Raw genomic sequence first — 23,815 nt, 5'->3', positions numbered from 1 at the left:
CGCTCACAGAAGACCAGTAAAAGTGCTCCCTTCAGGGCTCGAAATTAAAGGTGGTCCAATGGCCACGGACCACTAAAATGTAGGCTGGGACAACTAAAAAGACACTTTGGGACATTTTTGGGACAATAGAAAAAATAATCAACATCGTAATGTCAGCCCTTCATTTGTTTATGAGGCATACGTCCCGGCCTTTGGATCAGAAAAAAAGTCCCCCCGAATTTTCTGTCTACTTTGCAATTACAGTGCGCCTGGGAGTGAACATAAGCAAAATAAAGTTGACTTCATGTTGAAGTCATACAATACTTGGGACAGTTCATCCTCACTTCGGGACAATTGAAATCTTATTTTTGGGACGGTGCTGGGGTCGAAAATAGGAAGAAAATTTAATTTCGAGGCCTGTTCCTTTCGTCGTTCTTAATGCTTGACGTAGCCTCGACCAGACTAACAACGTGGGTTCAAAAAAAGTAAAATTTAGCCAATAGGGAGAATAATTGACTTAGGGAGTTAAGCCAACGTACTGTTGATTTTCCCGCGATATTAACTGCGAAATTTACTTCAGTTTTCACCTAAAGTCAACTTATTACCGAATTCTAAGATCCGAACCCCAGTAGGAAGGCCTGGTGGAGGCTATGCTTGACGTACGTCGCTTTTAGTTGACGCGGAATTCCGACTATATCGGCGGGATGTGCGCCCTTCACTCGCCGGCGGGGCCGGTGACATTTCGGCTTGACCAATTATCGGCTTGGGTTACCGTCTATCGCTGAAAAATGCCGGGAACGTCCCACAATAACAGACAGGGTGAAAGACAAGTGTCTTCTGACGTAACCTTGACCCACAATGCATTCCGAACTCGTGCGTTGAGTGACAGGTGGAGCAGGCGACGTTTAACTTCATTTCCTACTCTGAGAACCAGACGTTTGACATACCAACTACTCTCACAAAACCATAAGGAAGAGATAGAAATGAAATAAGTGCGACAAAGTTGAGTGAACTTGGCAAAAAAGTTTCTGCAGTGCGTCTGGTTGACTATATTGTGTTGCTTTGTCTTGTTTTCAATGCTACAAATGTTGATCATTTAAACTCATGATAAACTCACATCAATTTCCAAAATTCTCAAAACAAGGCTCATACGAACCACTTGCATGTTTTGGGTCACATAAGGGAACTGTGAAGACTGATGTTTGTTCACCTTTAATTGTAGAGAGTTCACTTTTCTCCACGACTTCTAAGAACAAGAACCCTACACCCTTCCGTACATGTGAGTAACCCGTACTGAAACAGTGCAGTACGTGTGTTCCACCGTGTAAGGGAAACCCGCGCCATTGTCCCGGTAAATCCTTGGTCGTGAGCTCCTCTGTCATCGCTGGAATCTCCGCATTGTGCCCGCCGGAACTGGAGAGCGCGTCATCGGCAAATGGAACTCACGTAAGCCGCCATGACGGCATCCAGTTCTCACCCTTTTCTTTCTCTCTTCCTGTCTAGATCTGTTTATCTCCTTCTCTCTTTCCTTCCACATATCTCCGCCCCTTTCTTCCCTCCCCTCTCTCTATCTCACTCTTTCTCTCACTCTTTTCTCTGTGTATCTATTAGAAGACAATACTTAGGAGGTGAGTACCAAGGGATGTTTGATATATTCTGATGATCAGAATGACCCATTTGATTTTTAAGCATTTTTCAAGTCAAGAAGAAAGGTGTTTACACTTGATATACCTAGGCAATTAGCAAAACACTTTCCCTGTCTTTTAGACAGGGATGTTACTAGTACTCAGTCAAGAGGTCGGGAGAACGTGGCAATGCAGTTTGAAGTCTTCTCGTCAGGTGGCAGTTCGTATTAACTTTCATAGCTTGAACGAAACCACTATTGAACGGGGGGGGAACTGAGAATAACAAAATATTTCAAGTAAGGAAGTTAAATATTTAGAAAAAGATTGTAAATATTTCTAAGTAACAAATTTAACAATGTTGATCTGCTTCACGCTACATAAATCATATTTTTATGTAAAATAGCGGTGTATAGTAGCTTTTTAACACCCCCATTTTATAAGTGTACTAATCTATATTCAAAATGGCGACGGTAGGCTGTTTTTTCGCAACTTTCTTCTGATCTTCCCCGTTTTTATCCCAGTATTCGGCAGAACAATTGTCCTCGTCCCCCAACTTCTGCAAACTCTAGCCAGCATGTCTGATTAAGGTAACCCTGAGGTTTTTATGTAATTCTTTTGCGTTGTTTTGTTTCGCTGCAATGTTTTATACTGGGGGTGGGGGCACGGTGCCACGTCTCTTGCACACCAAGTTGCTATGCAGGTTTTGGAGTAAAAACAGAGGGCTAGGAAAATGCATGCAGCTTTCTCCTGAAAGCCTTTACTTGTAAGCTTGTGGAGCTTAATTTGGGTGAACATAGGTCTGTATAGTAGTCTGTATGAACGTACTGAACTTTAAATGACGTGTGTTGTTGCATACGTACATCATCATACATCATTACATGAGTGTTACAAAAAAACCCACTCGTATACTATGGGCGTCAAATAATTTGACAAGCAGGCTGGAGTGGGGTGCACATGTTAACAATATCACAACTCAAGGCTTACCGATTTCCTGGCTGGGTCCAGATTATGCCGACGCTGTCACCAGTGTAATGAGCCAGTCCTTGCTCTGTCCGCCTGCCTGAAGGTTTATCAAAGGAAGATGAGACTCAGAGATGCCATGGGCTAGATGTGGAGTCGTAATTTCTCATACCATGTGCTAGACTGATCTGGTTCACTGGACTAGCCTACTCACCACCGGGGGTGGCGGGTTCTACCATTCCCTTGAAGGCATCCAGTGCAGTTTTCAGGGCTTGGAAACCCAATTTTTCAAAGCTAATATTCTAGTCACTTATCTACATACTGAGTTGAAACCACACTGTCCCAATGTATATTGACCCTCATGGAGCAAAAATTCCCAAAATTCTGATGGAAAATGGTTACTGGAAGGGCCCTGGGCTGATTTTTAGGGTACCACCTGGAAGATAAAGGATTTGTTTCTGCAGTTTTAAAAGCCCAAAGTATGACGTGCTTACTCAAATGTGCTGATGTGAAGCAGTATGTGTCAATACTTCACAAAGATTGCCTTATTCAGAATATTTCCAGTTTTGCTGCCCTGAAATCACATTGTATGCCTTGAAGGGGGACTACTACAGACAAGAATATTGGATTGTTACAATTACTAGAGTATAACATATATCCTTTATCTACCACAGTATCAAGGCACATCTAGAATGTGAGACAGTCCTTAGAATCATCCCATTCCTTCCCAGAAGACAGCAGGCCAGGCTCTTGAGTGAAGTTCCCAGTCCCTGTGTGCAGTCTGCATGTGTGTGTGGAGGAGGAGGTACCAGCGATGTTTTATCTTCCTGCTCATCGCCAGTACTCTCTCACTCATCTTCCAAATATGGTTCATCCACAGCAACCCGCAGTTTCAGGTAAGTGTAATTTCATATATTTATGAATTGTTATAATGTTATTTACAATAACCTCGGAGAGTGTTTAGTTATGGTTTCAAAAGGCGATAGATGGATAAAACAAGTATAAAATAGCATGGAACTGTATAAGTACTATAACACTATACTTGATATAATTGTTTTTCTTAACAAAAGATTATAATAGTACAGGATTTAAGGTTTTTCAACTTTTTCTGACATATTAGGGCAGTGCCTTTCAAGGAATGGTGAACAAGTGGCTCAACCCTGGCAACAAGCATGCTCAGGTGAGTGACAGTACCTTACTGATAAATTTTAATGTTCACATTGCTCAAGTCTGTGTGTATCTGTATAACTGCCTTTTGACAAAAATACCAGCATTGCAGCAGGTGGTAGTAGTATTACACTTAACGACCTGTTACATCTAACATTTGCACACCTAACTGCATTTAGTACAGTAGATGACCCAGAAAGGAAACTTTTATGCCTTAGCAGTAACTAATAGTAGAGGGCCCAGGACTTTATCAGATGGAGAGAACATAGTTTGTGGCCTTATAATGCTTCAGAATGGGCAGTTGGCTACTACATGTATTAAGTAAATAATGTTAGAGGTCCATGATCTCTGAATCCCTTTCTAGTACATTTGTATCGGCTGAAACAAGAAAGCTGCTTAGAAGTAAAAGCATATCAGTGAGTTTACCTGCAGTTTTTATTCCACCAGGAGACCCTGAAATTGTTTGTAAAGCACACCTCCCAGGCCGACCTGCCACTGTTCCTGATGGACCCTGCTGTACTGTCTGCTGTGAGGAACTCTTCACATGGTGCAGCAGATGACAGGAGAGGCACACAACACTGTAGATATCTGTGTAGTTCTCAGGGAGTCATCACACTGGGACTGCTGGGGGATTCTCATATAAAACTCAAGGTAGGTTCTGGAAGTAAAGATAGCTTTGGTTTGATATTGTTTCTTAAGCTTGCTAACTCGGGCTTAAAATACATTTGTCTTGAAATTACCTGCACAAGTGAGACAAATTTTACCTGCACCCCTCAGAATTTAGGAAATATGGGTCATACTAGAAACTATTCAGAAGCCATTGCCATTATATCTTTTAAAGTTTTATACTTCATAGATGGTAATCGTCAATGCAGCAAATAAAAATCCACATCCACATGTATATATGAACCCAGTTCATAGACTGGTGCAGGTTAGGTGCAGGTAGACATCAGAAATACTTGCACAGCTCCAATTTTATCTGCACTAACCTGCATACACAGGTGGTCTTTTGAGCCCTGATAACACTGGGTACCATCCTAGTTAGATTTGTGTTACCTTTTCACTGCAGGGGGCAAACATAAAACTAACTAGAATGATAACCAAAACTGCAAAATTGTGATGACTTATTATGTTCACCATGTTTTTCAGCCTGACCTGTTGCAGAGTCTCCATGCTGATGGTTTCCAGTATGTCATCACTGAAGGTCACGACCCCAGACTGGCAAGTGTGGCATCCATGGCAGCTGGCAAGGTCAGGTGGGGAGGGGGCATCTTCAAAGTCAAGCATTCTCTATCCCAATCTTCACACTGGTAGTTGATGGAGTGAAAGTGTAGTATTGTGGATGGGTGTCATGCTCTCATATTTAGTACATTGAGAAACCACGAAGCACACTTTTAAAAAAGAAAAAAGAGACATTCCTATGTGCATTGTCCAAATGCATTGTCCATCACTTAATAAGCTCATACTGCCTAGACTGCTATCCTCCGTAGTTACTGCTAGCTCCCTATTGGTAACTACAGAGGACGGCACCCAGTGTAAGACTGCCAATTCTGCCTAGTAGTTGGCATATCTAAAGAATGAATACTGTTTCCCTACCTAGGTACCACATCACATGTTGTTCAGAAGGCAGGACTCTGTTATCCACATTGTTGTGTTGTACGAGCGACCGGGGAAGTTTCTGTGGCATGCTGCGGTGGAACCAGAGAACACACAGAAGTGGACATCACTCGTAGGAGACAGGGAACTACAGTTTGGGCAGTATGAGGGGGCATATGACAAGTAAGTGTCAATCATATGTACTAGTAGATGCCATACTTTGTAGCCTGTACAACTGTTGTGCAATAAAGTTATATTTGACTATAGTTAAATCAAACACTTCATTTTGTACCTAACCCGTGAAAGCTTTCAAGGTGTCCAATGCAGTTTTTGGGCTTGAAAACCATAATTTCCACAGTCAATATTCAATACTCTAGTCTTTTTTTTTCTTTACATTGAACCCTACTGGAAATGAATTGTTGCTTTCTTGAGAAAGCATCTCATCTATAAAACCTTTTATCTACTTTGTTGCTACCGGTATCTTTGGAAATAGTGGTTAATCTGGTGTCAACACTATATTCTTGATACGTTCACCATAAACTACAACATGTATGTTTACATTACAGAATGGAGATAATACCTACCAAACTGGATGGTGTAAAACTCAACATTCCTAAGGACCCAGCAGCTTTCCTTCAGCAGATTCCACAGTCCAGGTTCCTGGAGTGTGACTATGAGCAGGCCAGGAAGTTCCAGACATCGTACGGGTCCGACCAGACTGTGGAGGATGTGGAGTTTGTAGGGAAAGCCAGGAGTCTGTTGTCTCAGGGCAAGGCAGTGCTGGATAGGATAGGTGTACGGTTCTGGATGAGCAGTGGGACATGTTTAGGTGGGTAAACATGTCAGCAGAATGTACTGCGCCTGCGCAAAACCCCAATTTTCAGCGTTGTATCAGAATTTTACGATATCTTTCCCAATACATGTACAATATTTGGAAACTACAGACGGGATCCTTATACAAATGTACAATGTATATGCGCGAATGCGACCTTGTGAGACATTCTGCTGTAGTGCTATGCACAATACATTATGGGTTTCGTGCAGGTGCAGTATGTTCTGCTGACGTGCTGGTATGAGGGAGCATGTTGGAAGAATGTACTACATCTGTGTGAAGCCATGGATGGATGTTTGGTCAACAGTGCATCAGAATTTTGTCTCTTGCATCTTTCCTGACATGACATTTGGAAACTATAGACATCTCCAAGGATATAAGCTTGGATATCTATATACCTCTAAGGATATAATCCTTGGACACACGAAAACGACTATATGTTCTGTAGAAGTACTATGCACACTATGTTCTGGGCTTTGTACAGGTGCAACAGGTTTTGCTGATGTGCTGTACTAGGGTAGTTGTAGGTATTGTTTTGCTCACTTCTATTGAAAAAAAAAAAGGCTATCATACAAAATGAGAACAATAAGAACACAATTGAATTGATAAGGACAAATTCAGAAGGAGTGAGAAATCAAAATAAAGCAACAACACAACATGTTTAACACATGGCTGGTGCAATACTATATAGAAGTATTCAAAGTAAAAGAATCTTCCTGAGTGAAAAATAGAATTAAAAGCAATATCAAATGTGCTCTACCTGTATGTATCTTCCCCAGGTTGGTTCAGACAGTGTGGGATCATCCCTCACAGTAAAGATATGGATTTTGGGATCTGGATCAAGGATTACAGGGACACACTGATCCCAGCATTCCAGGCTGCTGGTCTGTCTCTCAAACACAGGTTTGGGAAGGTGAGGTTTCGTTTCTTCTTATTAGGCCATACTGATTTGTTTATATGATGACAACATCCCTTGGCACTGCAAAACTGTGTGAGTAAACAAAACATGGTAAAAAAAATTGCCTTCATTTTGAAATTTAAGTGGTCAAGAAGGTTGGAAATGACTGAACAAAAAGAGCATGGTATATCAAACAATCATCATCAGCACTAGACAGTAGAATCTTATTTTTCTTCCATGGAAAAAATAAGGAACTAGAAAGGTAACATTTGCAAAGCAAATGCATAATGTTTACCTTTCGCATATGGTCTGCTCTGTTAATTCTTACTCAAACACTTTCATACATCAGCAGTCTAAATCAGGAGTCTAAATCCCTCCTTCTATAAAATTGCAACATATGTAACCCAACACCAGTTACCATGGTGAGAGACAGTCTGGTTCATGTCATTGACCAGGTCACAGGTCATTGTTTGGAACAGGAGAAGAAACAGAGCAAAAACAATGTTTTCCTTTGGTAAACATAATTACAGTATCTGATGCTATCACCATTTCTCTCTCAGGTGGAGGACAGTTTTGAGCTGTCCTTTCAGTCAGGAGATGTCAAACTGGACATTTTCTTCTTCTACGAGGAAGATGACATCATGTGGAATGGTGGGACACAGGCTCGCACTGGCAAGAAGTTCAAGTAAGTTTACATTCTTTTTAAAAAGATAAGGAAAGTTGTTAAGAAATCCTGTCTGATGAGCCACAGGCAGATGTTTTGGCAAGAGATGACTTTATTTTGCTGCTAAACTACTTACGAAAATGTCTCCCATGGCCAGCTTTATATATCTTTCCAGCCTACAAAAAACTGCATTTCTACTAGCACATCCCAATTCATATACATGTACTTTGCAAAACATCAGCATTTCATACTCCACTGAACTTGCAGTTAGCCCTCAGGCATAGATTTGCAATAAAGTTGTGATTCATTTAAGATAGAAGAGCATGTATGGATCTGGTTGTAATGTATGTAGTTGTTATGCCAAAAACAGTTACTCAAGCAACTGGATATGATTTTGAAAAATGTTAACTGTTTTTGGCGTATCGTATTACCTGGATGTCTAACCTTCATCGACGTATGTAGTTGTTACATGTTTGGGTTGGTGTTGCAGTTCTTAAAAGGGAACATATCTGAAAAAGCATAGAGCATTACTAAGTTTTCGCATTTTCTTTCTTCATTTTGCAGATACATATTCCCCAGGTTCACCCTTTGCTGGACAGAGTTTCTGGACATGAAGGTTCGGGTGCCGTGCCAGACACTTAAGTACGTCCAGGCAAACTATGGAACCAACTGGTATGAACCGGTTAAGCAGTGGGACTGGAAAAACAGTCCGCCCAACGTTCAGCCAAATGGACAGTGGCCAGAAGAGGAATGGCCAGAAGTGATACAGCTGTTTGACGTTAGATGACAGCATAGAACTTTCTGCCAGCACTTGCCTAAGGATTTCTTGCCATGCCAGATAATTGTACATATGTATATTATGGAACGAAATCCCTCCTAGTTCTACCATCAGTTTCATAGTGTTGAAAAAGAAATGACTATTGATTAAGATATTGATAAGTTAGAGTGTTTTCCAAGTATTTGTAAAGCCATAAGATAGATAAGATACATAATAGAATTGCTATTCGACTTGTAGTTACTTGCAAGTGCAGTTCATGTTTAGATGCTGCTCTGGTAAAGAACTGAACTAGCCAGCTTAGTGTCGGCCCTTTTAGCTTTTTGTTTTAGCAAATCATGGGGAGTGGACGTAAGCCTAAAAGATTGACACTCAGGCTAGAACTGAATTCTTCCTTGTCAACTTGTCAGGTAACACTCTAATAAACTGTATGTTGTACATTTTGAAAGGGCTATATTAGCAATAAAAGGTAAAAAAGGCATTTTGTGTGGTGGTGTTTACAAATCAGTGGCTTATTTATTACATAAGATTATGAATGTATTTAGTTTGCATCAGAAATTAATTTCCTAGAGCTCTATATTGCGTTTCTTTCCCTCAAAATGATACAAAGTAATATGCAATGAACTCAATGTCTGACTGTACTTTGGTTCCAGCAATGGTCTAAAAATAAAAAGAATAAACTGTCAATCATAAAGTACAAGAGGAGGAACTAACTGTCAATCAAGGGGATGAGCAAACTGTCAATCATAATAAGAGGAGGAGCTAATTATAACTCAATCATAATATACAAGAGGAGGAGCTAACTCAATCATAATATACAAGAGGAGGAGCTAACAGTCAACCATAACATACAAGGGGAGGAGCTGTCAATCATAACACAATGGGAGGAGCTATCTATCTATCAATACATTTACCTGGGGTGTGAATATTTTGTCCTTATTGCTTGTGAACACAGTTTAAGGTCCTTCAAGGTCATATATATTGTAGTGCCTGCCTTGGTTTTTACCCTAGAATTGTTGTAATTTATTGAAATCCCCTTAAGCAGAACAACACTACCCTATCTAAGTTGCAGTACCACTCTGTTCTGTCACAAGCAGCCCCAGGCAACTTGGGAACAATAGTGTTTGTCAGACCTTGGTGATCTCAGTCCTACATGTGACCAATCACATCCAAGGTTTGTTGTTCCTGTGTACCTGTGTCCTTACCTGACCAGGCTACAGCCAAAATGGCCCTTCAACACTGCTTCTACCTTGTGTGGATGGTTTTAATGTTGACTGTACAGTTCCAGTACTGTGTCATGGGGAATCTGGTTATACAAGGTCAGTTTGGACCCATGGTCTGCCTTAAATCTTTATATGTGTTAGATTTACTTTGGAAATGGCCGCAGTTTATTTTTGTAGGAATTTACTTCCTGAATGCTCACATTGTACCTGTATGTACAATAACTTACTAATAATAATAGATAAGATGGTACAGTATGCCAGGTAGTTACTGTACGGTTTAATAAAAATAAATTTTTGGAGTCTGTAATACTACGTTAACCAGGATTGCAATTAAGCAAGCCTGAGCCAAAACATTACCACTGTTAATGCTTTGTATATCTGTTGTAATTCCTCCTGTATTTTACTAAAAACAAGAATGATAACATTTGACTTAGAAACACTAAATAAGTTTTGCATATTTTGACATTGTGATGCTATGGGGGAAAATGTCAGCAAAGGATTATTCATATTTGAAAACAATAATGCCAACAGATGTTCGCTTAAGATGGGGAGGACGTATAGGTCCAGTAGATGTACAGATGAACGGGAGCTGGTATGCAGTCTGTGCGAAGAACTGGAATGATGATGACTCAAGAGCAGCTTGTCGTGAGCTTGGATATTCTATGGGGCAAAAGGTGAACTGGAATATTGGACGTGGGGGTCTACCTTTTCTTCGTTGGAAATTCAACTGCAATGGAGGTACATATATATATTTTCCAGTGGTACTTTGTCCAAAAACAGTGACCGAACATAATGATTAATTGACTGATTTGGCTGCCAAAAAAGGTGTGTTTGATAAACTTTAAGCACCATTTATTATTACCACACTTTATATCTGTTTATTATCTGTAATTAAATTTACACATCAACAATTCATTAGTCTTTGTAGGATGGAACAGCATAATATGAACCATTTTCATACAATGGTAATAACATTGTCGAATATATTCACTTGCACCAAAACAAAAACTATTTCTTACATTTTCCATTCAAAATTCTTTTCTCAACACTAAGTTTTTGTCCTCCTCTTGTATTTTTCAGATGATACTATACTGAGCAAGTGTGGCACAGACTCTGTAAGCTGTCCTAACAATCATAGGACTGCACAAGCCAATTGCAATGGTAAGGTATTTTTTTTAATTCTCACTTACTGACTGTTGTGTAGTACATTGTACATAAAATTATATTTTGTAAATATGTTGTGTTGCATTTTTGCATGCACACTATTAGGCAATTTTGAGTCATATTGGTATCATAAAACTTACTGCCTGCTATTGTAGCCAATTTTGCAGCCAGGAGTTTGGACATTATGTATGTGTAACTTAAGTTATATACCAAAAATTATGTATTTTGTGTATGCTGCTCACATGCATATATATCTTATACAATGTAGTTACCAAAGGTTTTAAAATGTCCACAAAATAAACAATTTTGCAGCCAGGAGTTTGGACATTATGTATGTGTAACTTAAGTTATATACCAAAAATTATGTATTTTGTGTATGCTGCTCACATGCATATATATCTTATACAATGTAGTTACCAAAGTTTTTAAAATGTCCACAAAATAAACAATTTCTAAAAGCGCTAGCCTGTATATAAAGATGAAAAATGCCTGGGTTATTTGGCCATAAGACATGCATCCATACCAAATTTCAGGTCATTTGGCACAAAAATTAAGAAGCTCAGAGGAAGCCATTTAGCAAAATAGCAGGAGAAGAAGGAGAAGGAGCAACATGAGGAAAAGAAAATTGAATATATTGGATCCATACTATGCAAGGATAAGGAAATTGACATAATTAACACAGTTCAATAAACATGACTGTATGGCTTAAATCTTTTTAACTGCCACCTTCAGGTAAGATACCACCTACCACTTCCATGCCAGCTACAACAAAAAAGACGATGGAGCCAGCTACACAAAAAAAGACGATGACTAAACTAACAATGTTGTCAATGACAGATGCTCAAAATACAGGTATGTGATCTGAAACTGCTGAGTGCTCACCTGTCTACATGTACATAGATTTTATTGGTCCCCTAAGTCATATTCTTGGGCAGTTTTGACTATACTGGTAAAAATTAAAAGAAATTCATTTAATAATATAATCGATAAGTATGGTTTAAATGTTCTCAGGTAAGATGCTGAGCCTAACAAACTGGACTCAACAGTACAAAACTACAGTGGTGCCAGCTACCACAAAAAAGACGATGGCTAAACCATCAATGTCACCAATGACAGATGCTCCAAATACAGGTATGGAATCTGAAATTCCTAAGGAAATGATTAGTGCATTGTTTTATGTGGCCATTTTAAAAATGATGTCATATTGACAAGAGGAGAGAATGCTATTGATGAATTAAATGATACTTCTCATCATATGAACCATAGGTAACAATGCAAAGGGTACTACCAGTACAACTACAGGACAGAAGGGCCAATCACCAAGGGCTCAGAAACAATCTCAGTTCCCCATTGGTGAGTAGGTGACCTGACTCACTTTTTTTCAACATTTCAACAGTACTTATTCAGGTTCAGGCTGAATTTTATCAAATTTATTGATAAAACATGGCATATTGCCTTATTGGCATCAAGTTAAAAACTAAATCTGATGTAGGACATGTCCATGACATATGGTTGAAAGAGATTTAAGTCTATCCATGCCATTAGCAACACTGAAGGCCGATCATGCATAACTAGCTAGAATGACTAATTTTACATGTATATTAATTAATATGAATAAAAGCTCAGTGTACATTCAAATCATAGTCCATACCACATTTTGTGTAAACTTAATTTGCAACTGTTATTCATTTTATAGCAAAATTGTTTAGAACTGAGCTCTATTATTCTTATAGTCACAGTAGCAGCTGCAGTTGGCACAATTCTTGGCATCTTGCTGCTGTTGGCAGTCTTACTGTGCTGCTATTGCAGAAGAAGGCTAAGGTTAAACATTAGTTCAGAAGTACTTGAATCATGTATTAATTCCAAGAATTCCCATTTACTAAGGTTCAAAGGTGCTAAGGTTGCCATTACGTCATTCAAAACTTAATCAATAGTAATGTTCATTTCTGTATGGATTGTGTGGGCTTCAACAGATTTGAGATATTCTGTCTCTTAGATGGTTGTTCAATCTGAGTATTAAAAACAAGCGACTTGCAAGTTTCAAAGTTTCATGAAAAACTCAGCTGTTGAAAGTAACAGGTTGGTATTTACTATAATTCAGGGCCAGGAACCAAGACAACATGACCTCGAAGCTGAAGGAGAACACTAACCAAGTTGGTATGGGAGAACTGGGGAAAGAGCAACAAGACGATAGTGAGAATACATACAACACAATCCAGGATCCCGCTGTCATCCCAACAGCTCCACCTAGTGAACACGATGAGAACTACAGCACGATTCCTGACCTCCAGTCTTCACCAACAGGAGGTAGAGTGGACAAACGGGCCCCCGCTCCACCACCAAACCAAACCGACATTTACTACAGCACCGTTCGGGACAACGGTACCGCAAGCACCGCAGACAAGACTGGAACGCCAGTCACTGCAAAAACAACGCAAGAGCCAGAGTACGCAGTCGTCAAGAAGGAATCCAAACGCAAAGAAAATAAGAATGAGGAATCCGAGAAGGGAACAGGTGCACTTGGGCCAGAATATGCAGTTGTGAATAAGGTGCCGAAAGCAGAAGGCAAAGGAGAAAGTCAGTATGGAACAGTGGACAATGTTATCTATGAACCATATTAAGACAACCTACCCACTTCTTTATCACCTGACTGTATTCCATATTAAGGTCTCAACTAACAGTGTCTGAGGCCAACAATGAACTATCAAACAAATAAAAATTACCTATCAGATATGCTTCTCTTGGCTGAAGAAGTCTTTTGTAACCAATTTGTACTGGTTACAGGGTTAGGTTGCAGGGAGTAGGTTAACATTGAACCTTGTGTGAATGTGCTATAATAAAGGTGTTTACATGTGACATCACATCTATTGATAGTTGAGCCGGGAAAAGTAAGACCTATGATAATTGCCCTTGTTTCAAAATTACAGGACTATAATCACATGTACAAAAGCATGGCATCCAATACTAGCATAGTCTGGTGAAAAGATTGTGGGACAGACCAGGATGGACTAAACAGTTACTACAGAACTTTTTACTATTCTATGAAATATATTAGATTTGGACATGTTTTTATAAGATAATTAGCTTGTTTGATCTGCAAGGATGTGTGTATAATGTACCAGCATTAAATTTTGATGTAAAATAGCATTGGTGAACAATTCTAGCCACTTTTAGTTGGTAAAACATTTCAGAATGGTATTGTGGGAACAAGGTTCAGTATTCAGTACTCTAATGTAGTTCTTTTTGACTGTGTTTTATTTCAATACAGATGCTAATTTTTCCCTACATTTGCTTCACATAAACTGGCTAAGCTGAGCCACAGAAAACAGTTAATAAGGTTAGGTTACAAATAGAATAAAAGCGGAGAAATCTTTTGTTTTTGGGAAAACAACAGGAAATAAAATTTGTCACTATTTACTTGTTTTTGTGAGGTGTGTTGTTTTGCTTTGTTGTTGTTTACTTGGGTGTTAAAGAAGAATGTTGACAGTGTGGATGTACATGCAGATAGGAGCAAATGAGTGTACTTGTCATCTCAGTCAGCTATTAGTTTCTGCCATAATGTTATAGCAAATATATATCGTTTGTCCATTGCTCAAAAACACAAACATACGTAGACTGGGGGAAAACTTCCCCCTGAATGAGGTAGAGTTTGCTACATATTCAAAGACTTAGTAAGTACAGAGGCAACTAAAACCATGTAAAACAATGTATACATAAAAATATGACACAACTGGGCACACAAAGTTTTGTTACCTGTCGTTTTGTGGACTTCAGCAAGACATGGCACTGCCCCCCTCCCTCTTCAAACTTCCACCGTCTGCCGCCTGTTTTTCCACCCGTCCATGGCGTCACCAGACTAGGTTTAACTAGCGTCTCACCCCCTGTCACTGGTCTGGGCTATTATTCCCTCATTGTAAGCCGAAAAACGCAACCAGAACACCGAAAAAGTCACTAAAACTGACCCGAAGTTAGTCAACTTGCGGCGCTGTTACACTGGCCTGCGCTTTGCATAACAATCGCATGGGGTGGATGGCGTTCAGCACCAAGGACAGATGCCGTTTCTATACATTTCAACGGGATTCAGCAGGAAGTTCGTGTGTGTTTGCCTATATTTAGGTGGTATTTATGTTCTTACATTTTGATAGTGTTCAGCACCAAGTACAGGGTATATCTGTCTACATTTAGAAGGGATTTAGGTTCAAGGATGGGTGTGTTTGCATGTATTTTATCTGGTGTACATGAAAAGGACAAATATACACTGTATTTCCTTACATTTGGATGGCGTTCAGCACCAAGGACAGGTGCCGTTTGGCTACATTTTGAAGGGATTCAGAAGGAAGTTTGGGTGTATTTGCCTATATTTAGGTGGTGTACGTGACCAGTACAAAGGGCAAATATATTTTCTTATGTTTGGATGGCGTTCAGCACCAAGGACAGGGTATGTTTGTCTACATTTTGAAGCGATTTAGGATCAAGGAGGTGTGCGTTTGCATGTATTTCGATGGAGTACGTGATCGGTACAAAGGATAAATATATCTTATATTTGGATGGCGTTCAGCACCAAGGACAGGTGTGTTTGCCTACACTTGTATTTGGATGCCGTTCAGCCTTTGTTTTACCTTGTTATAGCATGGGCGATAGGCCACCGAGTTTTTGTTGAGATCGCTGTTGCTTTGTTTTATGAACACTCGTATACTGTGCACTCCGTACAAGCTTAAGATTCCCGATAATCATACACTGAACACAAACACTATGAACACGGTCCGTTGAAAGGATCCGAAGAGTCATGAACTCAACACATAACACCGTGAACACTGTCCGTCGAAAGATTCCCGAGAATCATACACTCATCGCATAACACCGTGAACACGGTCCGTTGAAAAATTTCCCTAGAATTCTCTGTACAATGAACCATACATATATAATACATACTGCTGGGTACTTGGTCCGCTGAATCATACAATAAAAAGCACACTCATTACTCAGCTGTTACATTGGCGTTCAGGGTAGCGCAAAGGCCGACGGGAATAGAACAGGTTTCGCAAACTCGAATGCGTTCGCAAAACCGCTGCTCGACTCGATAGAACCCCAAGCCGGGGCTAGCGCTAGCGGTGATAACTTCAAAAAGATGACTAGTGTATACTAGTACTAAGTACCTAACCAAGATGAAGCATTCGGAAGTCGCTGTTCGGCTCTCGGCAATCTTCGGGAGACTTCGGTATCTGTTCGTATGGTTCTTTGGAATCCTCATCAGTTTGTGACCGTGTTCAGTGTACGTATGATTCTAGGGAACCTTTCAACGGGCCGTGTTCACGGTGTTATGTGTTATGTGACTGTATGATTTTTGGGAATATTTCAACGGACCACTGTATGCCGCGCGTGATGGCAACGGGCTGAATGAGTAGACACAGTGTATGTTCTAACATGCGCGAAACAATAATAAGGATTTTATTTAATGGTTTACAAAACAATGTAACGTTACATGTATTGTTAGATCTCAACAAAAACTCGGTGGCCTAGCGCCTGTGGTTATAGATAGGTGATGGTGACATAGGAATCTCCTCCTATGATATATAGAATGTGAGGCCAATAGATGGAGTTTATCAGCGTAAGTATTGAAGGTTTCTAAATCTGTGATATGCCAAAGCTAGTAGACAATAACAGCCGAATCTGAACTGTTTCAGACATTTCTTTATTGGCAATAAAATTTATACAAGACTGGATGAGACTTCTGGAACCAAACCTACGGTTTAATGATGCTGTAGCTTTTAATTTGTAGTAACGCGTAAAATATAGCCAAAAGAACAATATCTGTTAATTCTCTGCATTTCTCTGCATATAAATGAGTATATCTCTACGGTCATATTGACAACAAAGTCTAAACTCTAAGGAAAGCGAGCTATACTTCTGGTATACCGTAGGTGAATATTTACACGACGTGAGTCTCTTCACTGCACGTGAGGTTGACACGTTTGTGTACGTCGATGGCTACCCGTCTAAAGTCTAAAATGGAGAAATATTACAGATGATAACTATCATTGAGTGGTAACAAAGGGAAAATTAATTGAAATTCCATCTATACATTACACCCGAACTTCTATATAATTACAGTCAGTAAATCAGTATAATGTTCGATTTTAATTTCTTTATGATACTAGTGTTGAATAACCCTGTCATCATCTTCACCATTGTTTCTACTGTCAGTATTAATGATATGGAGGTTTATGTCATCGTCATTATAATCATTTTGTCATGATAATCATTATTCATAAATGACTTCTGACCAAACTATGGTTTTGTACGGAATATTAGAAATCTATTCTTACTTAACATCCATCTCCATGTCCTGTTGAGAGTCCACGGAAGGTTCCCGGGAGCCCTGGAGGGAGCCCTGGAGAGACTGGTAGGCGCTGTCGGGACGGCTCGCTTCCAGGTAGGCAGGGTTGTACCTACCGTTAGCATCCAAGTCTGACCTGGATATGACCAAATATTTCAGGTTCAGGATTCCTCTGTGTTGTTAGAATTCATTCTCAAGAATGGTGTGAAGCATCCTGCACAAGACATTTTGAACTGATGCCTTTGAAAGAAGTACTCGGCAAAAGTGCTTGTTGTAGAAGTCAGACCGTTTCTTGTGTTTGAAATTTTAGTTGAAACCCTGTGTCAGACTACATCATTGCGTATTTTTTTCTGTGACAAGTTCTTAAGGTGACCAGGTAAGATCGTGGAATGACGGAGTAGATAACAAGATAATGTCATCAGCTCACCTGTCGTAGATTGGATTGTTTATGGCATGTCCGAATCCTCTGTGAAAGGAAACACACGTTAAACTCACTCATAAGGACATACAGATTCACCTTCACAATGAACGGTAACGAAGGCATTTTTGCATTAAGTAATCTATGACAAATCAGAGGCAAGTAACTACACTGTTATACGAAATGTAACGACATTGTTTCAATTCATCTTTAGTAAGAAAGCAACGAGACGTACCCATCTATCGTCTCTAGTTCTTGAAATCCGATTGCATAGCTGTAAGAAATTACGTGAGGTTATTCATGCGTCCAAACAATGCTCCAATGTTTTTGTAGATATGGTGCAACACATTTGGTTCTAAAGATTAATTCTGACTTTATTTTAGGAAAATCAAATCATTCAGAAAATGCAACCACAGAACTAGGTCTATAGCAAGACTTCAAGGCAGTGCATGCTGTAGAAATGCATGCCCCTGATACTTGCCTTTCTCCTACAAGATAACAAACATTCTGTCGAACCTGCCATGTCTTTGTCTTTTGCAGAAGTAGACGGCAGCGACCACTCCGACAAAGAGCAGTCCAGACAAAGCGCCCCCTATCGCTGCATACATGATCATCTGGTCTTCCGTCAGTCCACCGTCGCCACCTTGTTCATCGTTGTCCCCAGGTGTCCCTGTCGTTACCGGTTTGTTGTCCGGGTGTCTCGTTGATTTTGTGATCGGTCTCATGGTCTCGGTCACTGAGTTAACAGTACTGATGGCGATAGTGGACACATTGAAGGGCTGTCCGGTTTCAAACTTGTCTGGCGTGGTTTTACTTGTTGTTACAGCAAAACCTGTTTGAGATGGTGTTGATCTCATCTCATTTGTGGTATCTTGGCGACTAGAAGTTGTCTTTTGAGTAGAAGTGGTGGCCTGAGCAGTGGTATCCTGTGGGCTTGAGTTTGTTGGTGGGGGTGTGGGGGTGTCTTCCTGTACTGTTGTGCTGGGAGCGCTGGTTCGCTGCGTAGGGGTTTGAGATGGCAATGGTGGTGTCTCGCTTGTTGTATCTTGAGGACTAGAAGTTGTCCTGTGAGTAGTAGTGGTGGGTAGAGCCGTCGTATCCTGTGGGCTAGAGTTTGTAGGTGGAGGCGTGGTTGTATCTTGCTGTAATGTTGTGCTGGGAGGGTCAGTTAGTTGCGTCGTGGTTGTATACACTGGTTGAGTAGTTCCTATCGTTGTAGAAGAGTCTGTTGTAGGTTCTGGAGTCGTAGTTGTCAGTTCTGTTGTGGTAAAAGTTGTCGTTGTGGTAGTCTCTGGTACTGAGGTGGTAGGTGCTTCAGAGGACGTCTGGCCCGGGGTTGTAGAGGCAGCGGTGGAAGAAGTTGGGGTGGTTGGTGGGATAGTTGTGACTAGGGGTGATGTAATCATATGTGCGGCTGTGGTGCTGTCTGGCAGCAGTGGTGTTGTGGTCCCTACGTTACCTCCTGGATCGGACGTGGGATCTTTGCATTAGAAAACATTCATCACATTTCTTCTTCTCCTAATGGTAGAGGTTGCCATTGAGGTAAATTATCCTCTGTCTTTTATGTATTACTAACTAATGCAACCTGTTACGGATAAATCGTGCTCATCACATAAGAGCACAATAAATACATTTGATCTTTATCTTGTCGATATTAATAATATTTTTTTAACCTTGCCTCTTTCCCGATGACCTCAATGCATTCTGATTTGAGCTTCTCATTGATAAAGAATAGTTCAAACAAACATACTATCAAGAGAAGGCCAACTCTTTACCTGTAACTGTAAACGTAGCTCGGAATCCCTGGCCCCTTGCTGGAAACCCCCCTCCGTTAAAAGACACCAACATCGAGATTCCACTAGAAGAGGTGACTGCAGGGGGAGGGGTTTTGGTGCAGTACGTGCCAAGCAGAGGTGACGATGCAGTGGAACCGTCATACACATCTACTTTGATGATCCCACATGCAGCATTTCCAAACACAAACTCATTTTGCAGATTGAAGTCAGGAAACTGCAACTCTATCGTCCCACTTGTGACTTGGATGAGCCAGCTGCACTGGGCATCTCTGGGATATCTGCCGTCTGGGAAGTTTGGAGTAGTGAACTCTTGAACACCCTGTTCCGCCAGGGTTAGGGGAGGGCCACCGTCACACTGGGCTGGGGCGAAATTAGGTCAAGAAATAGGAGAACAAATACGTTACATGTATGAACTACTCGTATTACGTACTAAAGTGTGAAACTAAGGTACCAAGCTATCATGACCAAAATAACAACGTTAACGTACAGTGCTTGTCACCCTAAGGGTTCGAATTCGTTCCACATAAAGATATAAAGATAAACAAATGTACCCTACTGATCTTAAAGGACCGTTAACTCCACCCACCTGTTGTTAGTCTGAGGCCACAGCAGACCACGTACAGCAAAGACAGTATTCTCAACTTTCCCCTCATGACCTTCACAAAAATCTCCCCAAACAGTGTAATAACAAACTTTCAAACTAGCATTTAGGTCCTCATGTAACTAGTTGGCGTTGAAAAACAAGTTACAGTATTATGAACGTTGACCAAAAATAATCAGATAACAGTATCAAGGTACAGCCCCGCCCCTTTCATGACACGCGCACTCCTGCACACTGTTTTATTTATAAACCACTTCATAAAACTCACGTCAGAAGGTAAACATTAGGTCGGCTCCGTGTGGTACGTCTGGTTACTGAGAAATACCTTCATGTTTATCTTTGATGTGTAATATTAAAGTCCTGTCGCCAGAGGACAAGGCCACATTGTGTACATTAAAATGTCTACAAAGTCAAGAGTAGACGAAGTATAAGACAGTATGTAGAGAAGTCTAGTTTCGGGCATTACGAATAATGTCCATCCATATATCACGTAACATCACATGCCGTCTATACTAAGTTTTCTCTAGTTTGAATAATTATTATAATTATGCCGTATCTATAATGATTTTGTAACCGTTTCAGAACCTTGAACAGATTCAAACGCATAAGCATTAGTCTTCAGTGTGTGCAATAAGTATATTAGACGTTCAGCTTCATTCACAATGTCTGTTCTTTTGATAAGAATGCAATTTTTACTACACACAAACTAATATACGCCTTCTGTACACATGACAACTGACAACAACAAACTAAAGCAGATAGTCCTTTAGCTGTTCACCTTTAACCAGTGATACCCTCGAGTTATGTACAAGTGTTTTCCTAGCATAATACAGTGTGATTGTTCTTTTTTTCATTTTTTTTCTCGTGTTTTATCTCCTTGTTCAGTGAAGACCGGAACCCATGTAGCAGGTATACATGGGGTATCGAAAATGAAGAAAAACACAGCGTGAGATTCTTCTTCACACGCGGGCTTGGCACGTTCGTGTGATCCTTCCCCTAGCCCCGTGCGTGCACGTAGCTTGCACTCCGTGTATCACTTCCCCTTGTCTTATGTTTGCACGTGTTATGGCAATATCAGATCTGGTGTATCCCTTCAGCGCGAGTCCCTCCGCCGTGCGGGTACTATTTGCGCTGTCAGGGCGGGCAGACTTCAGCTGGGCTGGGTTGTCTATGCCGTCATAATCCACCTCTGGCCTAAAGACAGTATAGATACTTTTAACTGGACGTACAGGTGAAATATCTTCAAGTTGAAAGACTGTGGTACCAAAGTATGTGTTAAGCATGCAGTTTGTGACAATGATATGTAAATCATCTAACAGATGACGGCTAAGGAAATTATCATGGAGCTAGACAGAAAGAACAGCAGTTACCTTAAGTTTGTAGTTTTTCCAGCCCCTGTTCTACAGAATTGACTGCGTACCTGCAAGAAGTACCCATGTATGAGGTTATTCACTCGTACCTTTAGCCCCTGCCAGACATTCAGAACTTCCCCCGAACTCCAAACAACCTGCCAAGGTTGGCTGAAGCTCGTGAGCAGTCTGACCAAATTTAGGCCATGCCTACCTTTCCACACCGTTGAATCGAATCAAGTTGTGTTAATTGGGCAATTTGAGTTAAATTTGAGTCAAATCTGACTGGCAACCACGCCCCAACCACTGCCGACTTGTTGGTGATTAGTTGGAGAGGTCTTTCGTCGTGACCAGAGGGTATTGTGGACTTAAGGGATGGAGTAGACATACTATGAGTATGTTAGTTAATAGGTAATTGTTGTGACTCACCTTCTTTCGTGCAGGTCATTGCCTCACTAAATCTTGATTCAGCCTTCTAAATAATAAATCTATTAATATTATAACTAGTTTAGTCATCGCAAATATTTCCAGCTAGCTCTTAATTCAGTGGCAGAAGGCAGCAGCCTAGAAAGCTGTTGGTAAAAGTACTAGCAGTGAGTGGAAGATACAGGAGAGTAAAAGGGGACAGGATATGACGCCAACGTCCATTGTTACAGGGATTTTTGTAAAATGTCTGGTAACATACAACAGGTGAAAACAAGTAAATTGATAACAACGGCAAAGACGTGCAATGCGAACTGAATGTCGCAGCAATTGCAGGTGCTTTGGTCGCCTCCAGTACTGGAGTAGTCAGGTCCCTCAGACGCTCCGGTGGCAGAGAACACTTGGTCGTATTGTAGTCCAGCTGTCGACGTGGAAGACGTAAAAGAGTTTTTTCGTAGTTTCTGGATTTGTGGCTGTAACTATTTTTGTGGTAAAGGCTGGTGGTGTGGTACCGGAGTGAAAGGCACTTTATACATACCTGTAGAGCTAAGGAGGGTCGAGGAATGCAGGGACCCGGAGATCAAAGTAGCGATGGAAGAAGTTGAGGTTGTTGGTGGAATAGTTGTTATTAGGGGTGATGTAGTCATGTTTACGGCTGTGGTGCTACCTAGCAGCGGGATTGCGGCTGTCCCTGCGTTACCTCCTGGAAAGTTAAGGGGTTCTTTGCATGACAAAAACAATAATCACATTTCGAATTCTGCTTCTCGTAAAAGTAGAGGTGAACATGGTACATGTATACCTGGGCTCATACTAGTCATAAGGGAAAAATACATTGTCTTTTATGCATGCGTTGCTAAGGACTGTAACCTGTTACAGACAAATGAAATACACTGTGCTCATCATATAATAACACCATAAACGCATTCTAGAAAGAGCCAAATCTTACCTGCAATTGTAAACGTAGCTCGGAATCCCTGGCCTCTTGTTGGAAACGACCCTCCGGTAAAAGAGATCAACATGGAGATTCCGCTAGAAGACGTGAAAACAGGGGGAGGGGTGTTCGTGCAGTACGTGCCAAGCAGAGGTGACGACGTAGTAGAACCGTCGTACACCTCTACTTTGGTAAACCCACACAGACCGAACACAAACTCATCTGGCAAGTTAAAGTCAGGAAACTGCAGCTCTAAAGTCCCACTTGTGACCTGGATGAGCCAGCTGCACCGAGTATTTCTGGGATATGAGCCATCTGGGAAGTTTGGAGTGGTGAATTCACGGGGACCCTGTTCCGTCAGGGTTAGGGGAGGGCCACCGTCACACTGGGCTGGGGAAAGGACACCATACAAGCGTTTAGAATGTCATACTTAGGGAAAATGCTAAATACGCGTGTATACGATACCGCTACAATGTATTACTGTTACTACACAGCATATGTTGCAGATACGTACGCGTTGGATCGTATATATCGTATCATCACACTGGGCTGGGGAGGGGTGTGTGTTAATAGAACAAATATATGCGTATATGCTATGTACATGTGAAAAGCTACGATGCCAAGTTATCCAGTGCATAAACAACATTCTATCATGCTTCTCAAGCCAAGTCTCCAAGTTCCACGACCGAACAATGATTGCCCCACAAAATACAAGAAAAACACATGTACACAACTGACTATAGGACCCTTAACTCCACCCACCTGTTGTTAGTTTGAAGACGCAGCAGACAATGTACAGCAAAGACAATGCTCTTAACTTTCCCAACATGATCCTCACAAACAGCTTCCCAAACAGTGTGACAATAAAGTTTCAGGCTAGAATGTACGTCCTGTTGTAACTAGTAATCCATACTCAAGCTTATTCGCGCCGTTGAAAAATAAGTCACTATATTCTGAACGTTGACCAAAACTAATCAGATAACAGTATTAAGGTACAACTCCTGCATACTGTTTTATTCGTAAACCACTTCATAAAATTCACGTCAGAAGGTAAACATTAGGTGGGTCGAGGTCTGA

At 40.8% G+C, this 23,815-nt stretch overlaps 2 protein-coding genes across 2 annotated transcripts; one reads left to right on the top strand and one right to left on the bottom strand.

The window, feature by feature from the left end:
* Positions 1-2,060: 2,060 nt before the first annotated feature.
* On the top strand, positions 2,061-8,938 carry LOC109486422 (fukutin-like). The gene is made up of 10 exons (XM_019790255.1): positions 2,061-2,191; positions 3,239-3,460; positions 3,685-3,744; positions 4,179-4,382; positions 4,881-4,982; positions 5,332-5,510; positions 5,894-6,156; positions 6,939-7,072; positions 7,618-7,742; positions 8,286-8,938. Exons 2-10 carry the CDS (start codon positions 3,350-3,352, stop codon positions 8,506-8,508), a joined length of 1,401 nt encoding a protein of 466 aa, XP_019645814.1. The 5' UTR covers positions 2,061-2,191; positions 3,239-3,349; the 3' UTR covers positions 8,509-8,938.
* Positions 8,939-16,593: 7,655 nt separating this feature from the next.
* LOC109486056 (mucin-2-like) lies at positions 16,594-23,661 on the bottom strand. The gene is made up of 8 exons (XM_019789746.1): positions 23,501-23,661; positions 22,754-23,128; positions 22,346-22,510; positions 21,210-21,229; positions 19,669-19,789; positions 18,143-19,100; positions 17,210-17,356; positions 16,594-16,886 (listed from the first exon to the last, which is right to left on the bottom strand). The coding sequence occupies exons 1-8, from the start codon at positions 23,565-23,567 to the stop codon at positions 16,880-16,882; spliced, it is 1,860 nt and encodes a 619-aa protein (XP_019645305.1). The 5' UTR covers positions 23,568-23,661; the 3' UTR covers positions 16,594-16,879.
* Between the last annotated feature and the right edge of the window lie 154 nt (positions 23,662-23,815).

Source organism: Branchiostoma belcheri, unplaced genomic scaffold, assembly GCF_001625305.1.
Source record: "Branchiostoma belcheri isolate BF01 breed outbred unplaced genomic scaffold, Haploidv18h27 scaffold8, whole genome shotgun sequence".
In the NCBI taxonomy this organism is placed as follows: domain Eukaryota; kingdom Metazoa; phylum Chordata; class Leptocardii; order Amphioxiformes; family Branchiostomatidae; genus Branchiostoma; species Branchiostoma belcheri.
This window is presented reverse-complemented; position numbering and strand designations above follow the sequence as displayed.

Coding starts and splice junctions, on each gene's coding strand:
- LOC109486422 (XM_019790255.1), top strand. CDS start 3,350: ATGTGTGTGTGGAGGAGGAGGTACCAGCGATGTTTTATCTTCCTGCTC. Junction 7,073..7,617: donor TCAAACACAGGTTTGGGAAG/GTGAGGTTTCGT, acceptor TTTCTCTCTCAG/GTGGAGGACAGTTTTGAGCT. Junction 7,743..8,285: donor CGCACTGGCAAGAAGTTCAA/GTAAGTTTACAT, acceptor TTCATTTTGCAG/ATACATATTCCCCAGGTTCA.
- LOC109486056 (XM_019789746.1), bottom strand. CDS start 23,567: ATGTTGGGAAAGTTAAGAGCATTGTCTTTGCTGTACATTGTCTGCTGC. Junction 21,230..22,345: donor GACCCTCCTTAGCTCTACAG/GTATGTATAAAG, acceptor TACTGTCTTTAG/GCCAGAGGTGGATTATGACG. Junction 19,101..19,668: donor CTGGCTCATCCAAGTCACAA/GTGGGACGATAG, acceptor CGTCCGATCCAG/GAGGTAACGTAGGGACCACA.